The following is a 25,245-nucleotide window of genomic DNA, read 5'->3' on the forward strand; positions in this document are numbered from 1 at the left end:
GCTGGTGTTTGTCTTGAAAAAAGGAGTGATTGTCAACTTGTAGTCAGGCACATTTTAAATGACCCTTACTTGGTCTTTTGATAAAGCATGATTTTCAACATGAAGTCGGGGCACATTTTAAATAACCCTGACTTGTGGTCTATAGAAAAGGTGTGAGTTTCAACTTGAAGACAGGTACATTTCAAATGCTGGTGTTTGTCTTGAAAAAGGAGTTATTGTCAACTTGTAGTCAGGGCACATTTGAAATGACCCTTACTTGGTCTTTTGATAAAGCATGATTTTCAACATGAAGTCAGGGCACTTTTTAAATAACCCTGACTTTGGTCTTTAGAAATGGTGTGAGTTTCAACTTACATTTCAAATGCCAGTGTTTGTCTTGAAAAAAGGAGTGATTGTCAACTTGTAGTCAGGGCACATTTGATATGACCCTGACTTGGTCTTTTGATAAAGCATGATTTTCAACATGAAGTCAGGGCACATTTGATATGACCCTGACTTGTTGTCTTTAGAAAAGGTGTGAGTTTCAACTTGAAGACAGGGTACATTTCAAATGCTGGCGTTTGTCTTGAAAAAAGGAGTGATTGTCAACTTGTTGTCAGGGCAAATTTAAAATGACCCTGACTCGCTTGTTAGAAAAGGATTGATTTTAAACCTGAAGTCAGGGCATATTTAATATGACCCTGACTTGTACTTTGGATAAAGCATGATTTTCAACATGAAGTCTGGGCATATTTTAAATGACCCTGACTTGTGGTTTTAAGAAAAGGTGTGAGTTTCAACTTGTAGTCAGCATACATTTGTAATTACCCTAACTCGGCTTAAGAAAAGGTGTGATTTTCAACTTGTAGTTGGAGCATATTTTGAAAGCCCCTGACTTAGTCTTTATATCTGGTGTGATTTTCAACATGTTGTCAGGGAATTTGAAATGACTCGACTTTGTCATCAGAAAAGTGTATTTTCAACATAAAGGAATGTCACATTTGAGATGACCTGGTTTATCAGATAAAGTGTTATGTTCAACCTCAGGCCTTGGCACTATAAGTGATCCTGACTTTGTCTTCAGAAATACTTTGGTTTTGAACATGGAGTCAGGGCACATTAGGAATTAACCTGACTTTGTTTTCAGAAATACTTTGGTTTTCAATGAGAAGTGTGGGCACTTTAAATATTGTGGTTAGATATTTTATACTTATTACATAGTTTTATGTAAAGCTGAAGTTAGGACATTTTTGAAATGACCTAGACTGAATATCATAACTCTGCCAACTACAAAAAGTCAAGTTTAATTTTTTTAGTATTAGTATATTTCAAATGGACTAATTTGGCATTAATAAAACTTATCTTTCTTTAAATTTTATGTACTGACTTTTGTAACAATATTGGCAATAAATATCCAATGGATAACAAAAATCACCTAAAACTGAAACAAAATTTTAAGGTTTACACAGCTAGTATATAGGTAATGATATTGCTTTATTTACAACCATGATACTGTGCAGTGATTCAAAATAAATTTTTTCCAGCAAATTTAACCAAATATTCTCGACAAATAAGAATGCATCATTCCTCACAAATGATAAATTTGAGTTTCTCTGCCCCTGACTGGAGTACCAAACCTGTCTGATAAACCATTTGATAGAAAGTTGGCTTTTAAATTTATCAAAAGAAAGGTCTGCAGATTTCTACACATCAATTCATTGCATTACAATACAAACTTGTAGATTTCAACATAATTTGAATATAACACATTTTATCATGCCTTTGAAAAAAATTGAAAAAACTGAGAAAAAATGCCACTGTCACTGTACAAAATTTTAGATTTCATCACTGTTTGTAGAAACCTAATTGTGGTTATCCCTATATGGACGTGTAAACCAAATATTTAAGTTGTTTAACAGCCGTTACGGAGAAGATTTTGCCCACAAATAGCAAATTAGCCTGAAAAATACACACTGGCATATTTCATTTTAATTTGAACAAATCTGATTAAGATCATCCCTACAGACCTGTTCTCCACATATCAAAGGAATCAGACTTTAAGTTTGAAGAAGCAGCTTGGAATGTAGAAAGATGACAGACTCTGGCTACATCACCTATGAGATAAGCTCCACGTCGCTGAGAGTGGGGCTATAAAGCACACAGAAACACAAACACACATGTATGTACACATGCATACGTACGTATGCATTATTGTCTTTCTTACTGTTCCTGGTCACTTTCATCCTCTATCTCTCTGTACCGTTCATGTAATTGTGTCCTAGTCTGTTTTGGCAGCATTCCACTTGGTGTGAGGGAAAAATCCCACATGATTGATGCCTGAATCCATATTATTTGTGTATTTGGTCTTCTGTTTCTTCCTACTCCTCTATATGTTGGCTTCCATGCTGCTTTCCATGACCCAGTGTACCAATGAAGAGTAAGCACTTCCTCTTCTGTCTTTAAGCAAACCACTTTGCCAATTTGTGGCTGTCTTTTCACATCTGGGAGATAGACTGCTACAAGCATGCCTTCTTTCAGGCTGGAGAGAAGTCATCCATTTTCTCAAGGCTATTTCCCCTGTCTTCACTTGTTGGAATTGGTCTCCCAATGACAACCTGTCAAAAACAAATTTTATTATACTAAGGCCCGGAAGAAATTTCTTGAAATTCCCCCTCCTACTCAAGCCAATTTAGAATCTTTTTTTGAGATGCAGCAGATACTTCTGCATTGCAATCATTGAAGTGCCGTTGTACAAACTGAGCGGTATGGAAAAGTCCAATGGAGACAAATTACTAGTCAGTGCAACCTGTTTGAAGCTTGCTGTTTCTATTGCAGAGCACAAAAGGTCCTACTTGCTAACTGCATAATTCACTCTGATCACAGGACAGAATTATGAGACTGTTCTGTAAAAAGTGGTGGGGCAGAGGTTAAGTGGCTAATACATGGGGTGAAGGTAACATGAATAAAAACATCAAATGATACAGCCCTCATTGAGGAGTCTAATAGCACAAGACTGTTATCATTTTACTGTTAATCCTTTTTGTAGCACATATTTTTAGTTCTGGCAGCAAGTTGAAATGCTCAGAATTAGTTCTGTGAACACTGCCTGTATATTTAATGCCTCTATCGTTGTGAACTGTTTGTAAAGTTTGGACTCCAAGTCATCAGTAACAATGTTATTAGCAGGAATTACTGCTGGATTTGACAGAATAACAAATAAAAAACTTGCTCATTACCTCAAAAGCTGAGCAAAAAACTCCAAGGAACAATTTTTTTCCCTCAGGCAGAACCACTAATACATGTACACATTAGCTTTTCTGACATAATGCTAAAATACTAATACTCATTTGTACAAAATGACATCATGAAAATGGTTCACAGCATATTTTTATCTCACTAAATTATTTTTAATGAACAGCAGTGACTTGAAAAGATATTCTAATGTTAGCGTAGCACTTAAAGCCCCAGTGCTGCTAACTTTTGATGATAATTTCACCATTTTATTTTGAATGTGAACCATAATTCCTTGTTCTTCTCCCCAAAGAATGTTGATATACACAGTATCCAGCTTGTCAACTCAGCCCCTATGGTTGTAAAGTGCATTGTTATTGTTGAAAACTGACTTCTGGTCCGGACTAGAATTCAAATTTAAACAATAACTATGCATTTTACACATATAGACGCTAAGTTGACAAGCTAAATAGTGGGTGTTTCAACATTCTTTGGGGAGTAGAATAAGAAGTTGCAATTGATTTATAGAATAAAAATAATGAAAAAATCACCAAAAGTTAGCAGCACTGGGGCATTAAGCTATATTAGAATATGATACAGAACCAGGTAAACATATATATTCACTTCAAACATATTTATACAGCTAAGGGCATCAATCGATGTCAACAAGAAAATAATAACATTGAAAAGAATTGTTGGCTGCCAGTCAAAGTGTAAAATTAAAATCAAAACTTTTTGAATAATATAATTTAAACAGTAATGTGATTTGCATCTAAAAACAAAATGCTATTTGAAAAAAAAGACTGCTTTACACACAATAGTGAATCTTCATGGCTATACTCACATCTGGACACTCATTCTCAATGTTCTGTTGAATTGAAAGTATGTGATCTGGCATCGAAGTGTTCTGCTGCCTATCTCGTCTCTGCTTGGCAGCATCAATCAAGTCATGTAGAAACCACCTTTGAGGTCTTGAAGATGGAGCCTGATAAGAAAAGTAAATTTCAATGAAAATATCTTATAGCATTGTTCACAATAGTATCATAGATATTATTTACAAAACCCAATGGCGTAACAAAACAAGCCAATATGATAGTATTTGGTTTATGCATTCTGATGCTGCCCCTTTCTGTCCCATTAGAATCAAACAGTTGCTGTACCAATATGAAATTTATGTGTAAAATTGATACAAACTGACAAACTAGTATCAATAGGTGGTAAAATACACTTGAGAAGAAACGTTGGTCTCAGTTAGTAGTGTTTTTCATTGAAATAAACTCAAACAAACCAGTAAAGAATGACCACATGTAATTTTTCTTGGTGAACGTAAATCTTTGACAAATGCCAGTCAAGATCTGCACAATTAACGTTTCTCCAAATTTCACCCAAAATTGTCACATGTGCAGGGATACCTAAGAAAGTGTAGCTTTTGAATGAAACGATAGCTTTGACACCGTGCAGCATAGCTTGGTTAGGGAAATGATAGTTGCTGGAATGGAATCCATAAGTTGGTCGTCTAAAACGATAGCTTTGAAAATATTTTTATATTAATGGCGTAAACAAGACGGCTGACAGCAAATGCAGTGGTAGCAGCGGTAAATATTTTACCTGTTTTCGACAAAAAATCACCAAGTTGTGTTGTGTAAGATGCTGCGTTCAGTGAGGTTCACGTTCGATTACACTTCCGTAAACACAGAATAAAAAGACAAAAAGAACCCACATAAATACTTTCCAGTCCATGTGAATGCACGTTTCTTACCTTTGCATGATCATTGATATTTTGTGCAAATTCTCGTAGCCACTGTTTATCTCTTTCACATGTGATTCTTCCCTGGTATGCATCAGGCAAGTCTTTCCGTAGTCTTTCTGGGTCCATTTTCTCAATGCTAGGTTTCACCCATTCTGGCACATCATCAACATTGGGTAAAGTCTAAGATATTTCATAAAGAGACATTTATTGTAATTACAATCTTTCCCAGGAATTTTCAATGACATGCTGAGTGTAGCTGGATAGAGTCCTTTGTGTTATGCTGAGAATGATTGCTGAGAATGAATTTTTTGTGACACACGTGTTGATGGAGGAGGAAATCTTTGATAACCCACTTCAGTTGGCCTGACCAAAATGGCAAAAATAGCTGCAAAAATATGTACAGCAGTTAATTTGATCAGTTTGATCACAATTTGAACATATTTAATTAAAATCACGTGTACAAACATGTCTACTAAATATCAAAGCTGTCTGATGAGTAGTCTTTCAGAAACACATTTTTTTACACAAGTGGCAAAAATTGCCCCCCACAATACAAAAGTGCCCATTTTTACCTAATTTCAATATATCACATTAATATAAACCCTTTGAACGTGTAAACCAAATATCAAAGCAACCAGACAAGTAGTTTTTGAGAGAGAAAAAATGTTTTGACTACAAATGAGAAGAATTGCCCCAAGATAAAAATTTACATATTTCATTCAAAATTCTATATCTAATAATTATATAGGGCTAAGCCCTTGGTGTCGCGCCAGGCGTTGAGATTAAAAATGTTATTTGTATCGATTCATGATTAGTAATCATAAAGGATAAAATAGAATTAATTGTTACTTTCTATATACGTTTGTACAAGTATGACGGTTTACCCTCTGATGACAGTTCACGTACACGATGTCAGACCCTGTAGGTATAGATTTTCTGTTATGTGTAAAAAAGTTTGACATAAATTTGCAATTTTTACCATGATTACTATCTATTGTGTTTAACAAGGGACGTATTGTGCCATCATTAACTTTGCAATAGTAACTGTACCGCCAAACTTCCAATATTGTAAGCTGAAAACCAGCGTCACTTCTAAAAACGGGTAAATTTTACATATAGTTATTGACACAGAGGGCGCCTTTCTAAGATTCAATCCCAGCATTCTTTGCGAATGTTCTCGTTCATATGCACGACAGTTTTCTCTCTTCTTTTAATTTTTAGGCGTGATAAGAAATTTTGTATAAGCGACAGGGTGGATAATAATGATTACTCGTAATGGAAAAGATATATTTTATTAATGGCATGTTAAAAAATAATAGAGAGCATGTTTCGAATTTGTTTATTTACGAGCACTCAAAAAAACATGGCGGCGCCCACGAAAGAAGGGTACACTTCCGGTTACTCGCATAGTATATTATGAATAAGCGCATGCGTAGTCAGTAAGCCGCTGGCGCGACTATTAAGATAAGCTCTAGCAACCTGTGCACCAAATATCAAAAGCTATCTCATCAGTCATTTTTGGAAAAAAAAATTGACCAAAAAATTGGGAAAATTGCTCCAAAATTATAAATACGAATATTTCACTACACTTTATACAAAATGGACTGAGGTCATCCTGAGGAACATAGGTACCAACTTTCAAAGCAATCAGACAAGCTGTTTCAGAGAAGAAGATTCTTTGACTAAAAAATACCGTCAAGGACAGTGTGCTCATAGTTGGTTTGAATTGGTCCATCAAGAAATATTTAAACAAGAAAAAAAAAAATGGCAAAAGTAAATGAGGTCTGAAACTTTAGGTACTGGAGGTCAACTTTAGGAACAGGCTTAGCACAGGAATGTTTCAACACAGTCCTTCATGGTTTCAGCAGGTCTGCCAATATGTATCAGTTCATGAACAATGACAGGAAATGACTCAAGGTCAGTAAAGTAGCCTGTTTCAGTCACTGCCACCACTCTTACACATAATAGGCACACTGCATACAAATAGGTTAGAGATTACAGAATCTACATCTCAGATGTGTGGGCTGTTTCTGTAAATGCCACCACTCACGCACATTTGCAGGATTCCCCCTTTTCTTACCTTATTTGAATATTTTGACACTGACATATTCATTTGAACAACGTTACATCTAAACCCCTGGGTCTATACCTGTTTGGCGGTTTGGGAGCTTTTGCGTGTGACTGACGTACATCCGTACATACATACATACATACAGACACCACTGACTCACCATATAAGCTTTTTGGTATTTATATACCAAATATGAGGTAAAAATGAAATAAAAATCAAAAAAAATACAAACATGCAAATTATACCCCAATTTGTACACAACTAATTAAGAATACCTAAAGGAACTTGCAAACCAAGTTTCAACGCAATCTGACCAATGGTTACAGAGTTTTAGCAATTTGCAGTATATTTCCCTTTCCTTCCTTATTTGCATATTTTTGACACTGGTATGTTCATTTGAACAAACCCACATCTCCATCCCTGCATGTACAGCGTACATTAAATACTAAGATGGTAGGTCCTTCAGTTTGGAAGTTTTTGGATATGGACTGAATAACAGACATAGATACATATATACATACACACAGACTTGCAAATGAGATGCAAATGAACTGATTCACTCTATAAGATAACCTCTTTTGGGATATATATAAATATTATATACTAATTCTCTTCATCTGAGCATGAACAAAAGAATACGGTGCTGACAATGGTAGGCAGTAGGTGGACTATTTTATGAGCAAATTAACTTCGGTAGTTTATTACGTCACGTATAGGCTGAAATTTCAGTGTGTTTCATGTACAATATTTGTTTGTATGGTAACCTGTTTAACCTTTGAGTTTATTTTCTGAAGATTTGTTCAACAAAAAGTTAGTCAATGTGTGACAGGCACTGACAACAATGTCAGTGCATCTTCATTATGGAGGGAATCAAACCAATGTTTGTCAAAATCTAACAATGCAGCATATGATTCGATGTGCCATCATCACACATGCACGCCCAGAGACAAGAAAATTGATGTCATACATATCCATCCACATTGAACTGACTGAGGAAATGTTTCAACTGTTGCGATGTCTTTTAAGCTGTGTTTTGTTCTCAACACAGAAAAAAACCAAATGTTACTGTGGCTGGTACTAGTTAGTAAACCCGATCATGACTGTCTAAGGGGGGGCCATCGATAATAAAAGCTGACGCACGACAAACGTAATTCTTTCATTTAGGGGGAGTGGGTTAAAAGCTCATTTTGTTTTGTGTGTGTCAAAATCGCATAAAGATTTTCTACTGTTTTTGAAGTGCGACTTTGCAGTGAGAATGCAAAACTACCTTTGCGTTCATCGAGAACAGAATGACCACAAAATACGGAGACAGAAAAGACAACGAAAAGACATGAATGTGAAATAAAAACTTGTATGCTTTTTCAACGTGAAACATGTATGTGAAACATTTTCCTATGTGCGAAATACATTAAAATGTTCTGTCTTAAAAAGTGAAACGCGTAAAGTGGAGGTTTAGTAATCAATGTGCCCTTCCGGTATTTTTTCATGGGTGTGCGGATCGTAGAGGTGTGTGTGGGTTTGTCAGAAATGGCATAATACGAAATTGATTTCTCATAAAAACTTTCGTTTTGAGGGGGGAGGGAGGGGGTTTCATGTAAAACGAAGGAATTACATTTCTTGTGCGTCAGCTTTTATTATCGACAGCCCCTAAACATTTTATCAAATTTCCACTATATAAAAACATGTGCACAAACCTAAAGGTCGTTGGGCCAGCATATCCAAAATACATGTACCATACCATATTTTGGCTGTCGATTGGTGGGGTGGGGGAGGGGAGACGTGAAGATTGATTGGGTATACAATATTTTTGTGGTTATTTCAACATCAGTACAAACTATGGACTATGCTTACAGTTTTGCGAAATCATTAGTGTGGCAGTGCCCACCACCAACTATTCATGACACTGCCCCCTTACTTCTTGCTAGCTTACGTTCAAAAAGGTTCAGTTTTATGATATCAGTACACCACTTTCACAAATCCAAGAGAATCAATTACAACTCAAAGAGTTTACCTTTCGCACATGTATTTATATATAGGCACACATATGATTTGTTTATCTTGTAATTGTTCTGGCTTACACGGCAGATGTTCAAGCAGTTGACACCTCTGAGTATCACTGACCGATTGACAATTGTTTGAGTAGTGGAACCGAAGTTTCCCAAGTGCCCTTGTGTTTCTTCATAAAGTCATTTCCCAAAAAATCTTTGTAATTGGAAAATCCTTTAAATTATGTGGATTTCTGTATGGTCTACGTGTTTATGAAATGATAAACATTCATGCCATTCCAATAATTTTTGTTGACTGGTGGTGTGTTATTTTCACTGAGCGGTACACCTTACTGTTGCTATTGTTATTGATGTGTTATTATGAATTTTCGAATAGTAAGGATGTCTTTAACCCTTAAAGTGCCATAGACTTTCTATGCAATGCAACTACCAGGCCAAGGACTTTTTGAACCAACTTCTCAACATGTTACACTTTTTTCAGACTGGTGCAGTTCATTTTCTGTGATGAGAAACCCTAACAAACCATTATTATTTTCAAAGCGCAGGATATGAAGAAGCTCTCTATGACAATGAAAAGTTTCAAATTACACGCTGAAGGTGTAAAATTGGGCTAAAATGCTCGTTTTTTGTTCAAAATTCACTCAAAATGATAAAAAGTTTCTAAAAATGTATAAAATTCATCAACGGCCTTCAAACTTGAATAGAAGTTTTGTGTTATCGAAAGACACAATTCAGTTACACGATTTCAGCATCATGTAACATCATACGTAAGTCATAAACAAAAAACAAACAAACAATTAGTGTCTTTCAAAATAATACAAATGCTTCCTGTGCAAATGCATCTCTACAAAATACAAATAATATTTTACATGCAGTACACTAAATGTAGATTGACAGCTACTGTGTATGGAGCATTGGCATGATTGCATTGCCTAAGCATTGCCTTTTACTTGTCTATTGTATTTGTTTGTTTATTTGTTTGTTTGCTTGTTTATATATTTTTATTTCTTCTAGTGGAAATGATTTTCCAGAGAAAAATTCAGTGTACATATCCACTTTGTCAACAGTTTACTATCATATGATTTCTTCTTGTTGTTATTTAAAATCTGTCTTAAAAGTTAGAAGAAATCAATTTGTTTGCCTGTAAACACAAACAATTAATTTGCATACACAGAGACAACAACATTCCATATTGTACATGGAGGGTAACTATTGTGCAACACATGCACACAACTATAGGGCATATTCAACTGACTCTGTAGACATGTAGTTTCAACCGCCAGTATAATTATAATGAAGAGTTGAAGACAAAAACACATTTCACTGACCTTGTCATTGATTAATTTTGGTGTTTGACCCAACTTACATTAGTTTAATTCACGTACGCGTGTGTAACTATCTGTGGCTTATCGAGTCACAGACTCGTTCTACCAGACAATACTAGTCAATCCGTTTGCCAAGTTTGATCACGTATTTTGACAAGCACGCCACAAAATCCGCCACGAAATGGATTGAAACCACTAAGTATCGAGAAAAAGTTTCATGTCCGGTTTATTTCAGTTCAAAAAATGCGTAACACGTAGGAAATGTCTCGCAATGTCAACAGTTCGGAACAACTACATTTCATTTACAATCCGGGTCGACTGTCATGGCCATCTCACTCCAAGCCGGCCGGAGGTCAAATATCAACAGCTTAAAGGAGCTTATTGGTAGTCCAACGCTTGAAAATCGACAAAATACACTTCAATTTAACCAAATCCTTACAAATTCTCAATCTTGCATGTTTTGGACTTCGAAAACCTTAGTTTTGGGCTTCGAAAACCTTAACCTTGGGTTCCATGTCGAGAGTTCGGCATCACACAGTGCCGCCATCTTGGCCGCCCATACGTTCGAAGTTCACTATTGCGATCAATTTGGTCAGCAAATCGCGTAATTTTTTCGTAAAATACTCTCAAAAAAACTGTCATTCTATCACCCAGGGGGCAGTAGCTTCGCATAATCATGGAGTTCCGTGTCTACGGCATGGTAAAGCTTTCAAAACGTACGTACGTGTTCTGTTCAATGCACTGTGGCCGTATCCGCGTACGATTGAAACTGCGGACCTGATTAAATATTCATGAAAACCGCTGACCTCTTTTAAAGAAAGTTCGCATAAATTACTGGAATTTTCGATTGTTAGGCTGCATGATGTCATTATTTAGTCCTTATATGGTACTAAACTGGGTTCAAAGGGTCAGGAATACCCTTCTTTGGCTGAGTTCGGCAATGCATAGCTAAGTTAGGCATAAGCATAGAACGCAATCACTGTCGGTTTATATACCGACGTGGCGCCGAGAGCGAGAATGCCGTGTCGGTTTATAAACCGACGCGGCGCTTTAAGGGTTAATATCCAATATTGGAGTTTAAAGGGTGTTAGCGAAGTGACAGAGATGTAAGAGGATATGGCTAACCTTCAAGCAAATCAACCCCTTTGATTCTTCAATTGGTGTGAAGTCATCATCTTTAAACTGGAGAACTGGTCTCCAGTTTGAAGTTGAACGATGTCTATATCTCATCCGCACTTTACCATCAAATTCCTTGAACTGAAAATGCAGTGGCTTTGACTGTCCCTTGAAGTTCTTCACCATGTGTGGCAACAGCCATTTCTTTATGTCAAACACTCCTTCTACATGTTTGACAAATACAGGGACATTATATGAATTCATCACAGCACGCTCCATATCTGCACAGAAAGACATTCAGAATAATAAACACTAAAGGGAATAGGGGAAGTGTGCTTAAGACTGCGTTCACAAAAACCAGGGGGGCTGGAGAAATTCGGGTAACATTTGAAAATTTTTGGGTTAGAGGAGGGGGGACTGTAAAGTTTTGCTCTACCTACAGGGGGACTTTAAAATTTTTTGGTTCCTTTTTTTATGATTCCAAGGTATGGTTGAAAATTCAATGAAATTTAATTACATTTTTATGTAATTCCATTGTTTTAATGTTAGTAATAATTATGAAAGATCTAGAACCATTTTGTACCATTTCATTACTTTTGTCTCAAAAAAAATTAAAAAACGTATGAATTTCTTTAAAAAGCAAACAAGTAGGCGTAGTATTGGGGCAGAAGCTGGAACTGTTGATAAGTTTTTCAATAGTTCTTTGAAATATATCAAATACAGTTGCTTGCTGTCTCCCTAAAGTATGCTGAAACACATATTATTCAGTTTGTCGACAAAAGCCTGCATATGGGAATATTGAGTGATAATTGAATTAGAGTCCAGACTGAAAGTCATTTGTCAATGATACAAATGCGGGATACATATTCACAGGCTGTGTTGGCAAGCTGAATACTGTACAGTTCAACACTCTGTAGGGAGTTGAACAAGAATGCAGTTGTATAAACTGAACAAAATTATTGTCAATATTATCAAAGTTAATACAGCTACTGCCCTGCTACTGCCTACAGGCAGTGTCACTGCTACTGTATACTATAGCAGTAGTGACAGAGATAGTTCTGACCATGAAGTAGCTGAAGAAGAGTTTGGGTCATGTGACACTCATGACGGTGAAACATATTTGTACACAAGATCAGGCCAGAAAGCACGACACAGAAGACCAGGAGACTTGAAAGTTATCTGGGATTTTTGAATTCTAGCACATGAGAATAATCAAATATTTCAATTATTAAAGAAAAAAGATAGGGTCACCATGCTTGATTTTCTAAATTTTCATATTAGTAATACAGTAAAGACTCTAATTTAAAAAATACCGTCAATGACGCTGTACCTTCTCTAATGTGTGGCCAGGTCAGGTAATTGGTTGTTGGCATGGAGTTGTTGGTAAATAGTTGATGATGTAGGGGTATGAGGTGGGATATGGACCGAAAGAACCCAAAAGATGATTAAATACATCAATCAAAAAAATTCTAAGCTACAGTATAAACTGCCTAAAGATAGTTCAATATGGAAAAAAGTTAAATAATTCAGAAATAAGAATTAACAGTCCAAAATAGTAATGACGCACTTCCCTACTGACCTGAGTGCATGTGAAATACACAACCTGGCATCTATAAATTAAATGTACCGGTATACCAAGTGATCATTTTAAGTCACTTTTAACTGTTTTAAATGGATTTTCCAAAGAGTCCTGTGGAAATGATGAAAAAACGCTTATCTGGTACTGTGTTTGTAAAACTTCATGGCTGATAATTGTCATAGTATTGAAAAAAAATTGAAAGTGAAGAAATTACTGTTTTTGATAGGCATATTTACCTTGAAATACATGACCGTGTAAAGAATATTGTCTTTTCTAAAAGTTAAAATGCTCCTTTGTGTGGTCAAGCTTTCCACAAGCATCAAATGTCGTACTTCATATAGGAAGGTCTGCCTCTAGAGGGCGGGCATCATGAACAGTGTTTGTTTGTTAGTTATTTCCTCCACATAAATTTCTGATTGTACTGTGGCCGACGTCCGATTTTCCTGTCTAAAACTTTCACTCATTTTCGTTCATATGACTCTGAAACCCCAGGAAACGATTGGGAAGAAAGAGTTATCTTGAAATATTGAGATACTCGCCGATATTTTGCAAAATTAAATGAGAAAAAATGCAAGGAAAATGCCGACTGGCTAACGACCGTTTTCAGACTCAGAGGCATCATATCATCTGCAGATTATGCAACAGGCCCATATCACGTGAGGCCATGAGGGGATATCCACGCAACTCAGTACCAAACACTAGCGCACACAGAGTGAGCAAACACAAAGTGAGTACCCCAGCTCAGTAGTCTGTAATAAGTTGTAGTCAACTAAGAAACCTTGGAGAAAGGCTTAACACTGGCTATGCCGCTAAGTCCCATTTGATTTTTGTCACAGCTCAAAATCGTCTCCTACACCTCAACCTGAACCATGAACACCCCCACCAGTTTATGATATGACCCATCACAATGGCATGACGTCAACGGATCTTGACAGACGGAAGTATTGACAGACGGAAGTAGTTGACACCAGCATACTGGTTTTCAACTCTAATACCTTCTCTGTCTATAAATAGACACGAGAAGGTAAAAATACCGTCAATGACGCTGTACCTTCTCTAATGTGTGGCCAGGTCAGGTAATTGGTTATTGGCATGGAGTTGCTGGCAAATAGTTGATGATGTATTGGCATGAGGTGGATATGGACCCAAAGAACCCAACAGAACAGATGATTAAATATATCAATGAGAAAAAATTGTAAGTTACAGTATAAATTGCCTACAGATAGTTCATTGTGGAAAGAAGTTAAATAATTAAGAAATAAGAAATAAAAATCCTGAAATAGTAATGACACACTTCCTGCTGACCTGAATGATGTGAAATGAACAACCTGGTGTCTGTAAATTAAATGTATACCAAGTGAATAATTAAGTCACTATTAACTGTTAAATGCAATTTCTAAAGAGTCCTTTGAAAATGATGAAAAATGCTTATTTGGGGTTTGTGTTTGTAAATGTACCGCATGGCCAATACTAGTAATTGTCATATTATAGAAAAAAATTGAAAGTGATGAAATTACAGTTTTAATAGGCATATTTTCCTTGAAATATATGACCCTGTAAAGAATATATGCTGGAAGTGTTGAAAAGTAATTTCTTTAAAGAAATTACTCTGTGATAAAGGATTTTTATTCTTTGAGCTTAACATATTCAAACATTGCAGTTTTTTCAATGTTGTGCAGTGCAAAAATTTTAAATGCCTGAAAAATACAAATTTTGGCAGAATTACAGTCTTTGTGATGTAAAATTAGGGGTTGACAGAAAAATAATGGTTAATCTGTTTGAAGTACTACTTGACTATGATCTAAAAATAAGTACTAGTATGCTGTAAGTGGAATGGTGTGGCTGCATCCACATGCAGCAATAGGAATGCCTTTGTCTCTCGCCCCTCATTTCCAGCCTGCCCCATCCCTGAAAAAATAGTTTGGTCCTATATATATAATGTTAATAATTTCTGTATTTGTTAAAATATGCCCATCTCAAAAACTTTGTTTATAATATAGCTTAGAATTTTTTGATTGATATATTTAATCATCTTTTGGGTTCTTTGGGTCCATATCCCACCTCATGCCCCTACATCATCAACCATTTGCCAACAACTCCATGCCAACAACCAATTACCTGACCTAGCCACACATAAGAGAAGGTACAGCGTCATTGACGGTATTTTTTTCATTTCTAATAGCTTCTCTGTCTATACATAGACGAGAAGCTAATAAAAATGTGTGACTAGATGGAATTATTTTAATTTTAGCAAAATTAGCATTATTTCACCAAAAATTTCAGCGATTAAAACTTTTATTTGATGGAATATTTTATCATTTCTTATTGGTATTGTCAATTTAGTAAACTTCTAACTAGCATTTAATGTGCCCAGGAATTCACCATTCGCATACTCTTTCATGGCCATCATTTTGGTGTGCTCTTCAGCAGGTGCCATTGGTGTGGCCATTTCAAGTTGGATTACCTTAAAGCCGCACTTTTCAATCCCAGGTTTTCGCATTAGTGGAGTTCTCCTCCCAGTCAAACGCTTGGCCAGTACGATGTTTGATTTCTATAACACTGATTACACAAACTGATCTCAACCTTTTATCACATTTTGCTAATCCTGCAAACAGAGTTTATGCAAGCTTTTGATTGACGGTCGGTTCAAATCGCCAACGGTCATTGATTCCCCACCACAAACGCTCGAATTTCCTAAAAAATTGTCTTCCAGTCGCGTTAGACTTTGAATATAACCACAGAGTTCGATCGGCAGCAACTTCGCACTGACCGCTTGGCAGTCTGTCTGTCTTTTTGCGGCCGGGAAAACTAAAAAGTGGCATTTTCTGGAGCGTGTGCCCGCTTGTTGCCTGTTTGGTGTCCACTTACACAATGAACGCCGCCATACCTTGGCGTCCTTTTAAAGGGAGGCTCCGCCTTTAAGTCGGCTTTGACTGATAATTCAAAAAAGTCGACTGTCTTTAAAAATGAATCAATTAAAGAACTTGCCTGGGAATATGGCTCTACAAACTACTAATAACAGGTAGTGTTGGACACTTCTGAGCAGAACTGCCCAATAGATTTCTATATTTTCTTTGTGTGCATCCCTAATACATATGCAGCTACATGATCATTGTAATCCCTAAGCAATTATAGTGTTGGCTGGCACTCTTTAATTTTTGGTAAATATTATTTATAGAAACTCATTATCATGACAATTAAATTTATTGTTATGGAAAATGGTCTCCACTCTACCAGAAAATCCTGGGAAGAACATGATGATAATTGGGGGGGGGGGGGGGGGGGGGGGGGGGGACTTTAAAATTTTTGATCATATAGACGGGGAGCTTGAAAATTGTTAAGGGTATTGAGGGGGGGGATCTGAAAAAAAATAAGATTTCAATCACAATTCCTCCAGCCCTCCTGTTATTTGTATACGCAGCCTAACATTTCCTTTTTTTTACTCAGGACAATGAAAACTCACAGCATGTTGCCTAAGTGACTTGAAAAAACTCAATCTGAGGAAAGTTAATGCTGAAATTACAATATTAGTATCAGAAACCTGCCGTCTTATCAGAAACCTATATGGTAGTTTTCTCATTTTGTACAATATCATGAATGCATAATCTTAATGCAAGGGGGTATACTGGTGTTTGTAGCAAATCATGTCACTCCTTTAAATTAAAACTTACCATCCATTGTATAAATGTTTGTCTTCTTCAAGTGTCTGCTGATGCAGGAAAACAACTGGTCAATATCCTCGTGAGTATGACCGACCGGTAGGAAATGAAGGTCAACCTGTGATTGTGAAGGATACATCACTGAATAAATAGTGACCATTCAAACACATGGAAATTGTATTCTTTCACTTTAATTTACCATTTTCCATAGAGGATAGAGATAAGGAAATATCTTGATAACTCTGTGCCTGATTTGAAATTAAAGGGGAAGTTCACCAAGGCTGATTTTTGCGTATGTGCTGCCTTTAGTGTCACTTATTCCGAAAAGCCATTTTCACCATTCATACCTCATGCAATTTTTACAAAAACAGATAAAAATAGTAGTGGAAGTTGTAGTTTAGGGCTTTTTCAACTCAATTTATTTTGGATCATGGAGAGAAAGTGAAAAGCTTGGCGCTTTCATCATGTGATATGGCAAAGAAATCGCGGGGAAATGGCTTTTTCCAGAATAAGCGACCCAAAAGCTATGTAAAAATCAACCTTTGAACCTCCCTTTGAAGTTTTACACTACAGGTATAATCACACCCGTTTAAACTCATTGTCTATTTTAAAGGTACATAAGCTGTAACTTGTATCAAGTTTTTTCAGTATTCTGCTTCTGTATATCAACTACAGTGTTTGACCAAAATCCATTTGTCATGCAGAATTTTCAGGTGTTTTTTGGGTCAATGCAGCTTGTATGTGTGTAGTGATCATTGCTTACTGTTTACAAATGAATTCTAGTCTGGACTTGAAAACAGTTTTCAACAATAACAATACAGATTACACTCATATAGATTGTGTTGATATGCTAAATACTTGGCATTAAATTACAGTTTAGGCATTCAATGCAGAAAGTTTAGGGAAACCACAAAACAAAAGTTCTGAAAAAAATAGCCAAAAGATACAGCTTCTGGAGCTTTAATATGAGGGATCTATTTAAAGTAACACTGTTTACTAAATAAACTCACCATATCAAATACCTTGTACTGCACCAACACATGAGCAAGACTTAACATGTATCGATTTTATTTTCACGATAGCAGTTGTCTAATTGAGTAAATAAACATCTGGATAAACGGGCTCGGTTGTCAAACAATGTTTGCAGCAGCAGGTGCATGGATAGGTTGCTGTCGTGTGGATAGTTCAACAGGTCAACATAAGCCGGTATTATTTTACCACCTGGTACATTAGTATGGATAATATTGCCTGTATTTCGGAGAAAAGAAAAAAATATTGGGAGAATTATTTCATACATTATTTAACAATCACTGTACTTGACTATTAGAATCAATGACATTTATATGACATGCAGACATGCAATATGAGCGATATAACATAAAATAAAATTACTGAGCAATCATAAAAATCACACACAGCCTCCTCTCCCCATTCATTATTCCTCCCTTGTAATAGTCGCGCCAGCAGCTTACTGACTACGCATGCGCGCATTCATAATATACTATGCGAGTAACCGGAAGTGTACCCTTCTTTCGGGGGCGCCGCCATGTTTTTTGAGTGCTCGTAAATAAACAAATTTGAAACGTGCTCTCTATTATTTATAACATGCCATTAATAAAATATCTTTTTTATTAGCGAGTAATTATTATTATCCACCCTGTCGCTGATACAAAATTTCTTATCACGCCTAAAAATTAAAAGAAGAGAGAAAACTGTCGTGCATATGAACGAGAACATTCGCAAAGAATGCTGGGATTGAATCTTAGAAAGGCGCCCTCTGTGTCAATAACTATGTGCAAAATTTACCCGTTTTTAGAAGTAACGCTGGTTTTCAGCTTACAATATCGGAAGTTGGGCGGTACAGTTACTATTGCAAAGTTAATGATGGCACAATACGTCCCTTGTTAAACACAATAGATAGTAATCATGGTAAAAATTGCAAATTTATGTCAAACTTTTTTACACATAACAGAAAATCTATACCTAAAGGGGTCCGACATCATGTACGTGAACTGTCATTAGAGGGTAGGCCCTAAACCGGTCATACTTGTACAAACGTATATAGAAAGTAACAATTAATTCTATTTTATCCTTTATGATGCTAATCATGAATCGATACAAATTACATTTTTAATCTCAACGCCTGGCGCGACACCAAGGGCTGAGCCCTATATAATATTAGTATCATCTGAATAATCATATATCCCTTTGGAGTCATGATTGAGGTAAACAGAGGAATGATACCAGTATTGCCATCATGGACTGGCTGATGCAACAGGAGTTTTTCTGAATCTTTTTTCTCATACATGAAAAATAATTACAAAGTCATAAAATCAGCTTGACCTATAATTCTTGAGTATATAATTTGTCATATTTTTTATTTAATTTTACAAATAATGATAAGTTTTGTTTCCAACAAAATCTCATAAACAGTCCAGGTTGCATCCATGTACCGGTACAAAGGAGATATGTTCAATGGTTCTAAAGTCGTTACAGGATACACACCGACACGGTACTGCATTACAAGCAGAAATTTCCACTATAAATGCTTAATTTTTGTAAATCTGGACAAATGTCAAAAAGTCAGCTATTGATCGAACGTGTTTGGTTTGATCCAAGAATCTCCTTATTTTACCATGTTAAAAAGAGGCCCTTGTCATTCAATTACATGATGTCTGAAAATCTTAACAAACTAAAAAAAATATTGTTTTTGTCATAGAATGCAAGTTTCAAAAACATGTGCTACACCTTGAGTGAAACAGACAGTGTTTACCTCAAATAGATGGTTATAGCCACTGTTTATTATACCAGCATTCAAAAACTACCCTCAGTGTACAATGACATGCATCATCAGCAGTTCCACAGTGCACCCATGACTTCTTATATTCCCATTGAAATAACAACAGACAGTAGGGGAAGATTTTTATGCAGATTTCCTCCTTAAAACACTGTGTTACATGAATATATCTAATTAACATTAGAACTTTCATCCTGTGGCCCACATACTTCTACAATCGTTTGTGTTGTAAACACAAATTTGTGCACTTTCAGAGACATGTCATACTGGCATCTGCACAGTTGCATTATTATTGGACAATAGCATGGAGAAAATTGTGTTAGAGACAACTGAGCAATGGATATACCACTAGGTTTTGACCGCTTCACTCCAGATTAGCACTTGTCATTGTTTGCGAATATATATTGGAAACTGGTCAATATATTGCATTATATCATACCAGCATATTGATGGCACAAATGTAGCAATCAGATTGGTTGAGAATGAAAAGAACCATGGACCATGGTATATACGTGATATATCATGTTTGGCACCTGCATGAGCTTTCGGCAAGAGCAAAAATCCTTTTCTGACATCAGTGCAAGAATTCCAATATACTGTTGTGATATAATAGCAATAAATCACATCTAGCAATAGTAAACCACTCATTTTGACCAGTTCACTTCTTGTATACAATGGCTCTTCCTGTGCAAATAGGTTGTGAACTGATCAAAATCTCATGGTATGCCGTCACTGGGTGTGCTTTCCCTATGTAAAATACTGGATATACGTTCTTGTACAATTACGGAACACCGCATTAGATCTTTGGGATGTATACCGCTAGTGTCGTGTGCCATACATTCATAAACATAAATCTACAAGAACGTACATAAAGTATTTTACTTGGTGTTTATTGCTTAATATCCATTGCTTGGTGTGGCATATCGCCTATGGGACAAAAGCTGACAACAACTCACCGGTAATATGCAATCGTATGCGGGCAAGCAAGCTTGTCATCTTATCCTCATTTACTAGTCTTGGGATTGCTGTTTTCTTCTGATCCATTCCATCCTGAATTATACACATTATTTCATCAGGTTCAAATCTTGCCTGTTCTCGGGTTGCATGATACACCTTTCTCTCTGTCCTATATACATAAAAGATACAATATCAACATTCTCAATACTTCACAAAATCAACCTTCTGGGTAACAATGAAGCTTTTCACTGCTATCAAAAGACACAGGTACAACTGTGAATACCAAAGCCAATACACATGCATGTATGCGTGCAGGTACGGGGTTAAAAAAACAAAACTATTTTGCAAATGCATGGCAATTTATTAGTTTGTGAGGTTGTTATGTTGGTTATGTTTGGCATTTGTTTTGGTCAATGGCATACCAGTATCACAGTCATTCAATCAACTTACTTCAAACAAACTAGTGCATTATGACGACATATAATACTAGAGTCAAGATAGAGTATTGTCCAAGGATAGAACTCTGAACACTTTGTCTCTCTTCATGATTGATTTAGCTCACATGCTTACAATGTTATCCATGAAACAATGAATAACTTGAATGGTATACAGCAAATAACTACAGTACACATACATTCTCTAGGAAATTGAATTCTGAAGTGGACTTGAACTCATTTCTTAATGTAACAAAATTTACTTCTTACACAGAGATGGACAAATTTGACAGGAAGAATAGTGGCATTGGTTTATTATAGTATGATGCAAAATAGATCAAGAAGAGCAGTTCATAAACAAAAAAAGCAAAGCACTGAAATTATCAAATTTAGCAGCTTTCAACAATATAATGAATGAAGGGACCCCTATCATACTGGTCTCCCCTGTTTCAAATCTATGTGTCTGCACTAGTGACGTACCTGAGAATTTTCCATTAAATTTCAGTCCTGAAAACAGCATATATCATCATAAACATTGGAACCAATTAACAATATTCACAAGGCAGGACACATGTACAGCACATAATATTATCATTCCATTAAAATTATCATACACAAAATACTTACTCAACTTGGACAAAATGTTTTTTCAGCAATTCCGAAATGATTTCTTTTTCTTGTTTTGTCTTAGCTCGGTTTCGGTCTTCTTTCAACTGTGCACATATGCTACACTCAACAAATTCTGAAGTCTGTGAATGAATATGAATGAGTGAAAACAAGATGGAAAACTCCAATTAGTGCTGTCATATTGAGTAAATGCAGAAAAATACCCTGCACTGATATGTTCATTCATATTTTTTGTGTTGTAAGACTGTGACCCATACATCATGGCAAGTTAACAACATCATGGAGGTAGTAGTGGCCAGACTAATGCAATTGCATTGTGATCACATTTTGAATACTTATATATCAATCAAAACTACGAGGAATCACAAAATGATCAAAACCTACGGCCTTCCCTTCCCTTCGAATGATTCAGAAGTTGTGTTTGTGTGTGTGTGTGTGGGGGGGGGGGGACAATGCATGCCTGCACCTGGCCCTGCAGTTGTTAGTTGCATTACCCTGGTAATTTATTCTAATCATCGAGTTAGGAAAATTCCTAAGTCATTTTGCAAACCTGCTCTATATACAAAAGTATTCATATGCTAATTTAAGTTATCGCTATTTGTTCACTCCAGTTGATCTCCATTTCAGTTCACTATCATTACATAAATTTAGATTATAAAGTGACTACCAAAGCCCCAACTAAGTTGGTGCCAACACGTTTAGTAAGGTTTGAATAGTCTAATGCATCGATACCACAAATTTAATTGTAATTTTACGACAGAAGCCTTTTCATTGTACTTCCCTCCATATGATTTAGTTCAGGACATTAAAGTATAAGCACAAGTCATAACAATGTGCAGCGACTATTATGCATAATTTGTTATTGTGTAAACACCAAAACAATGCGGATATTGTTTGCAAGCGATCAAATAGAGCAGTCACTTGTTGAATTTCGAGACTGCCATCAGCAGTAATTTAGCAATACATGTATGTAGCTATGCTATGCTAACACTAGAGGGCGCAATCCCCTGACCTTCGGATCATAACAACAATCTGCCAGCAGTGTATCGGGTATCAGTTACGCAGTCGTTCTTCACACGAAGGCGTCGTTCGACTCTACTTTTTTCGGGACTGTGGAGTTTGGGTTTTAAAGTTTCTGAACTGGGCCAATTTATCAGTGAACCGACTAATTTTTTGGTAGTTTTTCCTTTTTCGAAATCTTTGAACATTGCCCGCTCCTCAAGTGATGAGAGTTCAGAACGGAAAATACCTGATATATGCGTATCATAGACTGTTTCCTGCGGACAATGTGTGTTGGTTTCGGCCGCCATGGTCATCAGGTCAAAAATAGCAGTTTTCCGAGGTAATTCAACGGACCTCCATGATAGTTAGAACAAAAGAACATCGATTGCACTAGCCTCTAACAATGATTTAATCCATATATGGGGAAAGTCAAGGTTGGAGGTGAAATATTTGCATAAACATTCATATATTTGCATGTAGAAGTTAGCCACAAATAGGCATGGACTGTAGATGGTGAATTCAATGCAATGCAATAACTTTCACATTGAATTTGTTTTTGTAAACCGTAAAACATTTCAGAGGACAACAATAAGAACATTCAATGGTAGTTCAAAGTGGTTTTTTTTCATTTTTGCCCGGTATTGCTGAGTTGTCACTTTTCGGGTATTTTTGGAAAATGTGAATGTTGCATAACCTTTACAAATGTGACCCATGTACATCCATGAAGACACTTTGGAAAGAAGTTTTAGTATTTCTGTGTTAGTCAGCCTACACAATGCATATGTAATGAGCTCACATAGCCAAAACTGATCTCCATAATAATAGCCTAGCATAGCTAATGTATGTTGTAAGACCGTGGCTCACCTTAGGAATCTTAAATTCGGGTAAATGCTCGGCCCAAATTGTAGTGAAATATTCATAGCTTATGTTGTCCTCTGGTTTTATGTTATAGTCCTCTTCAAACTCTTTGCACATTCTCTGATAGAACATTTTCTTTGATGATGTTTTCGGCAGGTGAACTTCAGTTTTGTGCGGCATCCAATCACCAATTCGCTCGAACAGGAAGCGCATCCACGTCAACGCCATTGTCGTTTTGCTCTTCATTTTTATCTGATCGGCATTACCGTGTACTACGTTGATAACACCATCCTTGTACATGCGTACACAATTTTCGTACCGCTTCTGACTGATGTTGTGCATTTCACGCCATGCCTTTACGCAAACAGGCTTGCCGAGAATGCGGAAATCAGTCTCCGTGTGCTTTCGTTTCCCTTTCATACTGAGAACGGAATGTTGTCTAATGTTGTCGAGGATATATTGTTTCTGTTTCACTTCATTGCCAATGTCCTTGAATGTGAGTTCTACATCTTTTAATTCAGCGGGAGAAAAATCTTGTATGCATACGTTTTTGCAACATGTGACCTGGTACAAAATGGAATAGTTTCTGAGTGGCTGTGATAGACGGCGTCTCTTTGTTTGCCGTACTCTCATACTATCGTCACATGAATTTGAACTTGATGCATACTCACTGGCGTTCTCACTGTCACAATGTGTAGATAGTTCATTAGTGTGGCTTGTTTCCGTTTCTTGGTGAGTAGACAGTGATGATGAATCGCTGGATTCTGTTGGTTGATGAGACGAAAGTATCGATGTGTCATCAACAAGATGACCTCTGCCGAAAGGTGCCGAGGGTGCCTCGCCGCTTGAAAGCGTGTCGCTGAATGGATACCCAGTTCTGCATATGTGTAATATTGCGATTGGTTCTTCTTTGGCTATCGGTTAGGAAATTGTTGGTATGTTTCTTCACGCGTGTCTATATACAGGAGCTAGTCAGACGCGATTTATTTTTGGCTGGTTTTGATCCCCGTTTGGATCTGTAGCATACGTACGCGTATACCAGCGTGAAGGTATAGGTGTATTTGTATTTGATATTGGATGAAATTTGCATAAAATTACCATAATGTCATGTATGTAAACAGCAGTCCCCGCTCGATGTGGCATGAACTACAGAACTACAGTATATTAGTACGGCCCGGAGGGACCGTGAAAGGGCAGCGCAACATTGATCGCGTCTCGGCGGAAAAAGAAAAGATCGCACTATAGACACACCTTAACATGAAAATTTATCGATGGTCGGTGCCACTTGCTTTCGAATAAATGCAAGCGAGCCGCCAAACCATCACTGATACATGTATATTGCACCAGTGACGGTTTTGCGGTTCGCCTTCTGATCGGAAGCCTGTGGTCGGTGCCAACTTTGAACAGAAACAATTTCGCCAAATTCATCACTTCGCCTGACAGTAGACAATCTTTCTTTGCCCGGATAACCCAGTAACACAGTGAACGATGTGATATGCGGGGTGGGGGGGTGGGGGGGGGTTGGTTAGAAGTTTTACTCTGAAGCATCATTCCTTCTTCCTGGCTGCGTCATCTTGATTTATTTCTGTCAACCGCATCTCTTTTTCATTCCTTTCTGAGAAGATTTTTTCGCCCTCATGCGCATGCTGAAATGCCAATATTTCCTGTTTTTTCTGTCACAATGCTTTTCTTTATATGCCATGACAAAACGAACAGAGAAATTTAATGCTGCTCCAAATTTACATGGAAGTACAGGATAACAGCATCTGCTCCAGAATGCTGGAAAGTTTGAAAGAAAAAAGAAGCATCTTTTTACACGGTACAGCAAATCACAGATGTGTAGACGAGAAATCA

The 25,245-nt window shown here is 36.7% G+C and overlaps 1 protein-coding gene across 2 annotated transcripts; it reads right to left on the reverse strand.

Annotated features, from left to right (window-relative positions):
* Positions 1 to 1,905: 1,905 nt before the first annotated feature.
* LOC139128860 (uncharacterized) lies at positions 1,906 to 24,231 on the reverse strand. Of its 2 annotated transcripts, none has more exons than XM_070694567.1 (9): positions 23,398 to 24,231; positions 21,532 to 21,653; positions 20,470 to 20,563; positions 17,727 to 17,964; positions 16,729 to 16,834; positions 11,488 to 11,759; positions 4,970 to 5,140; positions 4,055 to 4,195; positions 1,906 to 2,594 (listed from the first exon to the last, which is right to left on the reverse strand). In XM_070694567.1, exons 4-9 carry the CDS (start codon positions 17,772 to 17,774, stop codon positions 2,514 to 2,516), a joined length of 819 nt encoding a protein of 272 aa, XP_070550668.1. In that variant the 5' UTR covers positions 17,775 to 17,964; positions 20,470 to 20,563; positions 21,532 to 21,653; positions 23,398 to 24,231; the 3' UTR covers positions 1,906 to 2,513. The 2 variants fall into 2 exon arrangements, with proteins under 2 accessions (XP_070550668.1, XP_070550666.1); XM_070694565.1 differs by having other exon boundaries at positions 20,470 to 20,639.
* Positions 24,232 to 25,245: the final 1,014 nt, after the last annotated feature.

Source organism: Ptychodera flava, unplaced genomic scaffold (genome assembly GCF_041260155.1).
Source record: "Ptychodera flava strain L36383 unplaced genomic scaffold, AS_Pfla_20210202 Scaffold_74__1_contigs__length_588402_pilon, whole genome shotgun sequence".
In the NCBI taxonomy this organism is placed as follows: Eukaryota; Metazoa; Hemichordata; class Enteropneusta; family Ptychoderidae; genus Ptychodera; species Ptychodera flava.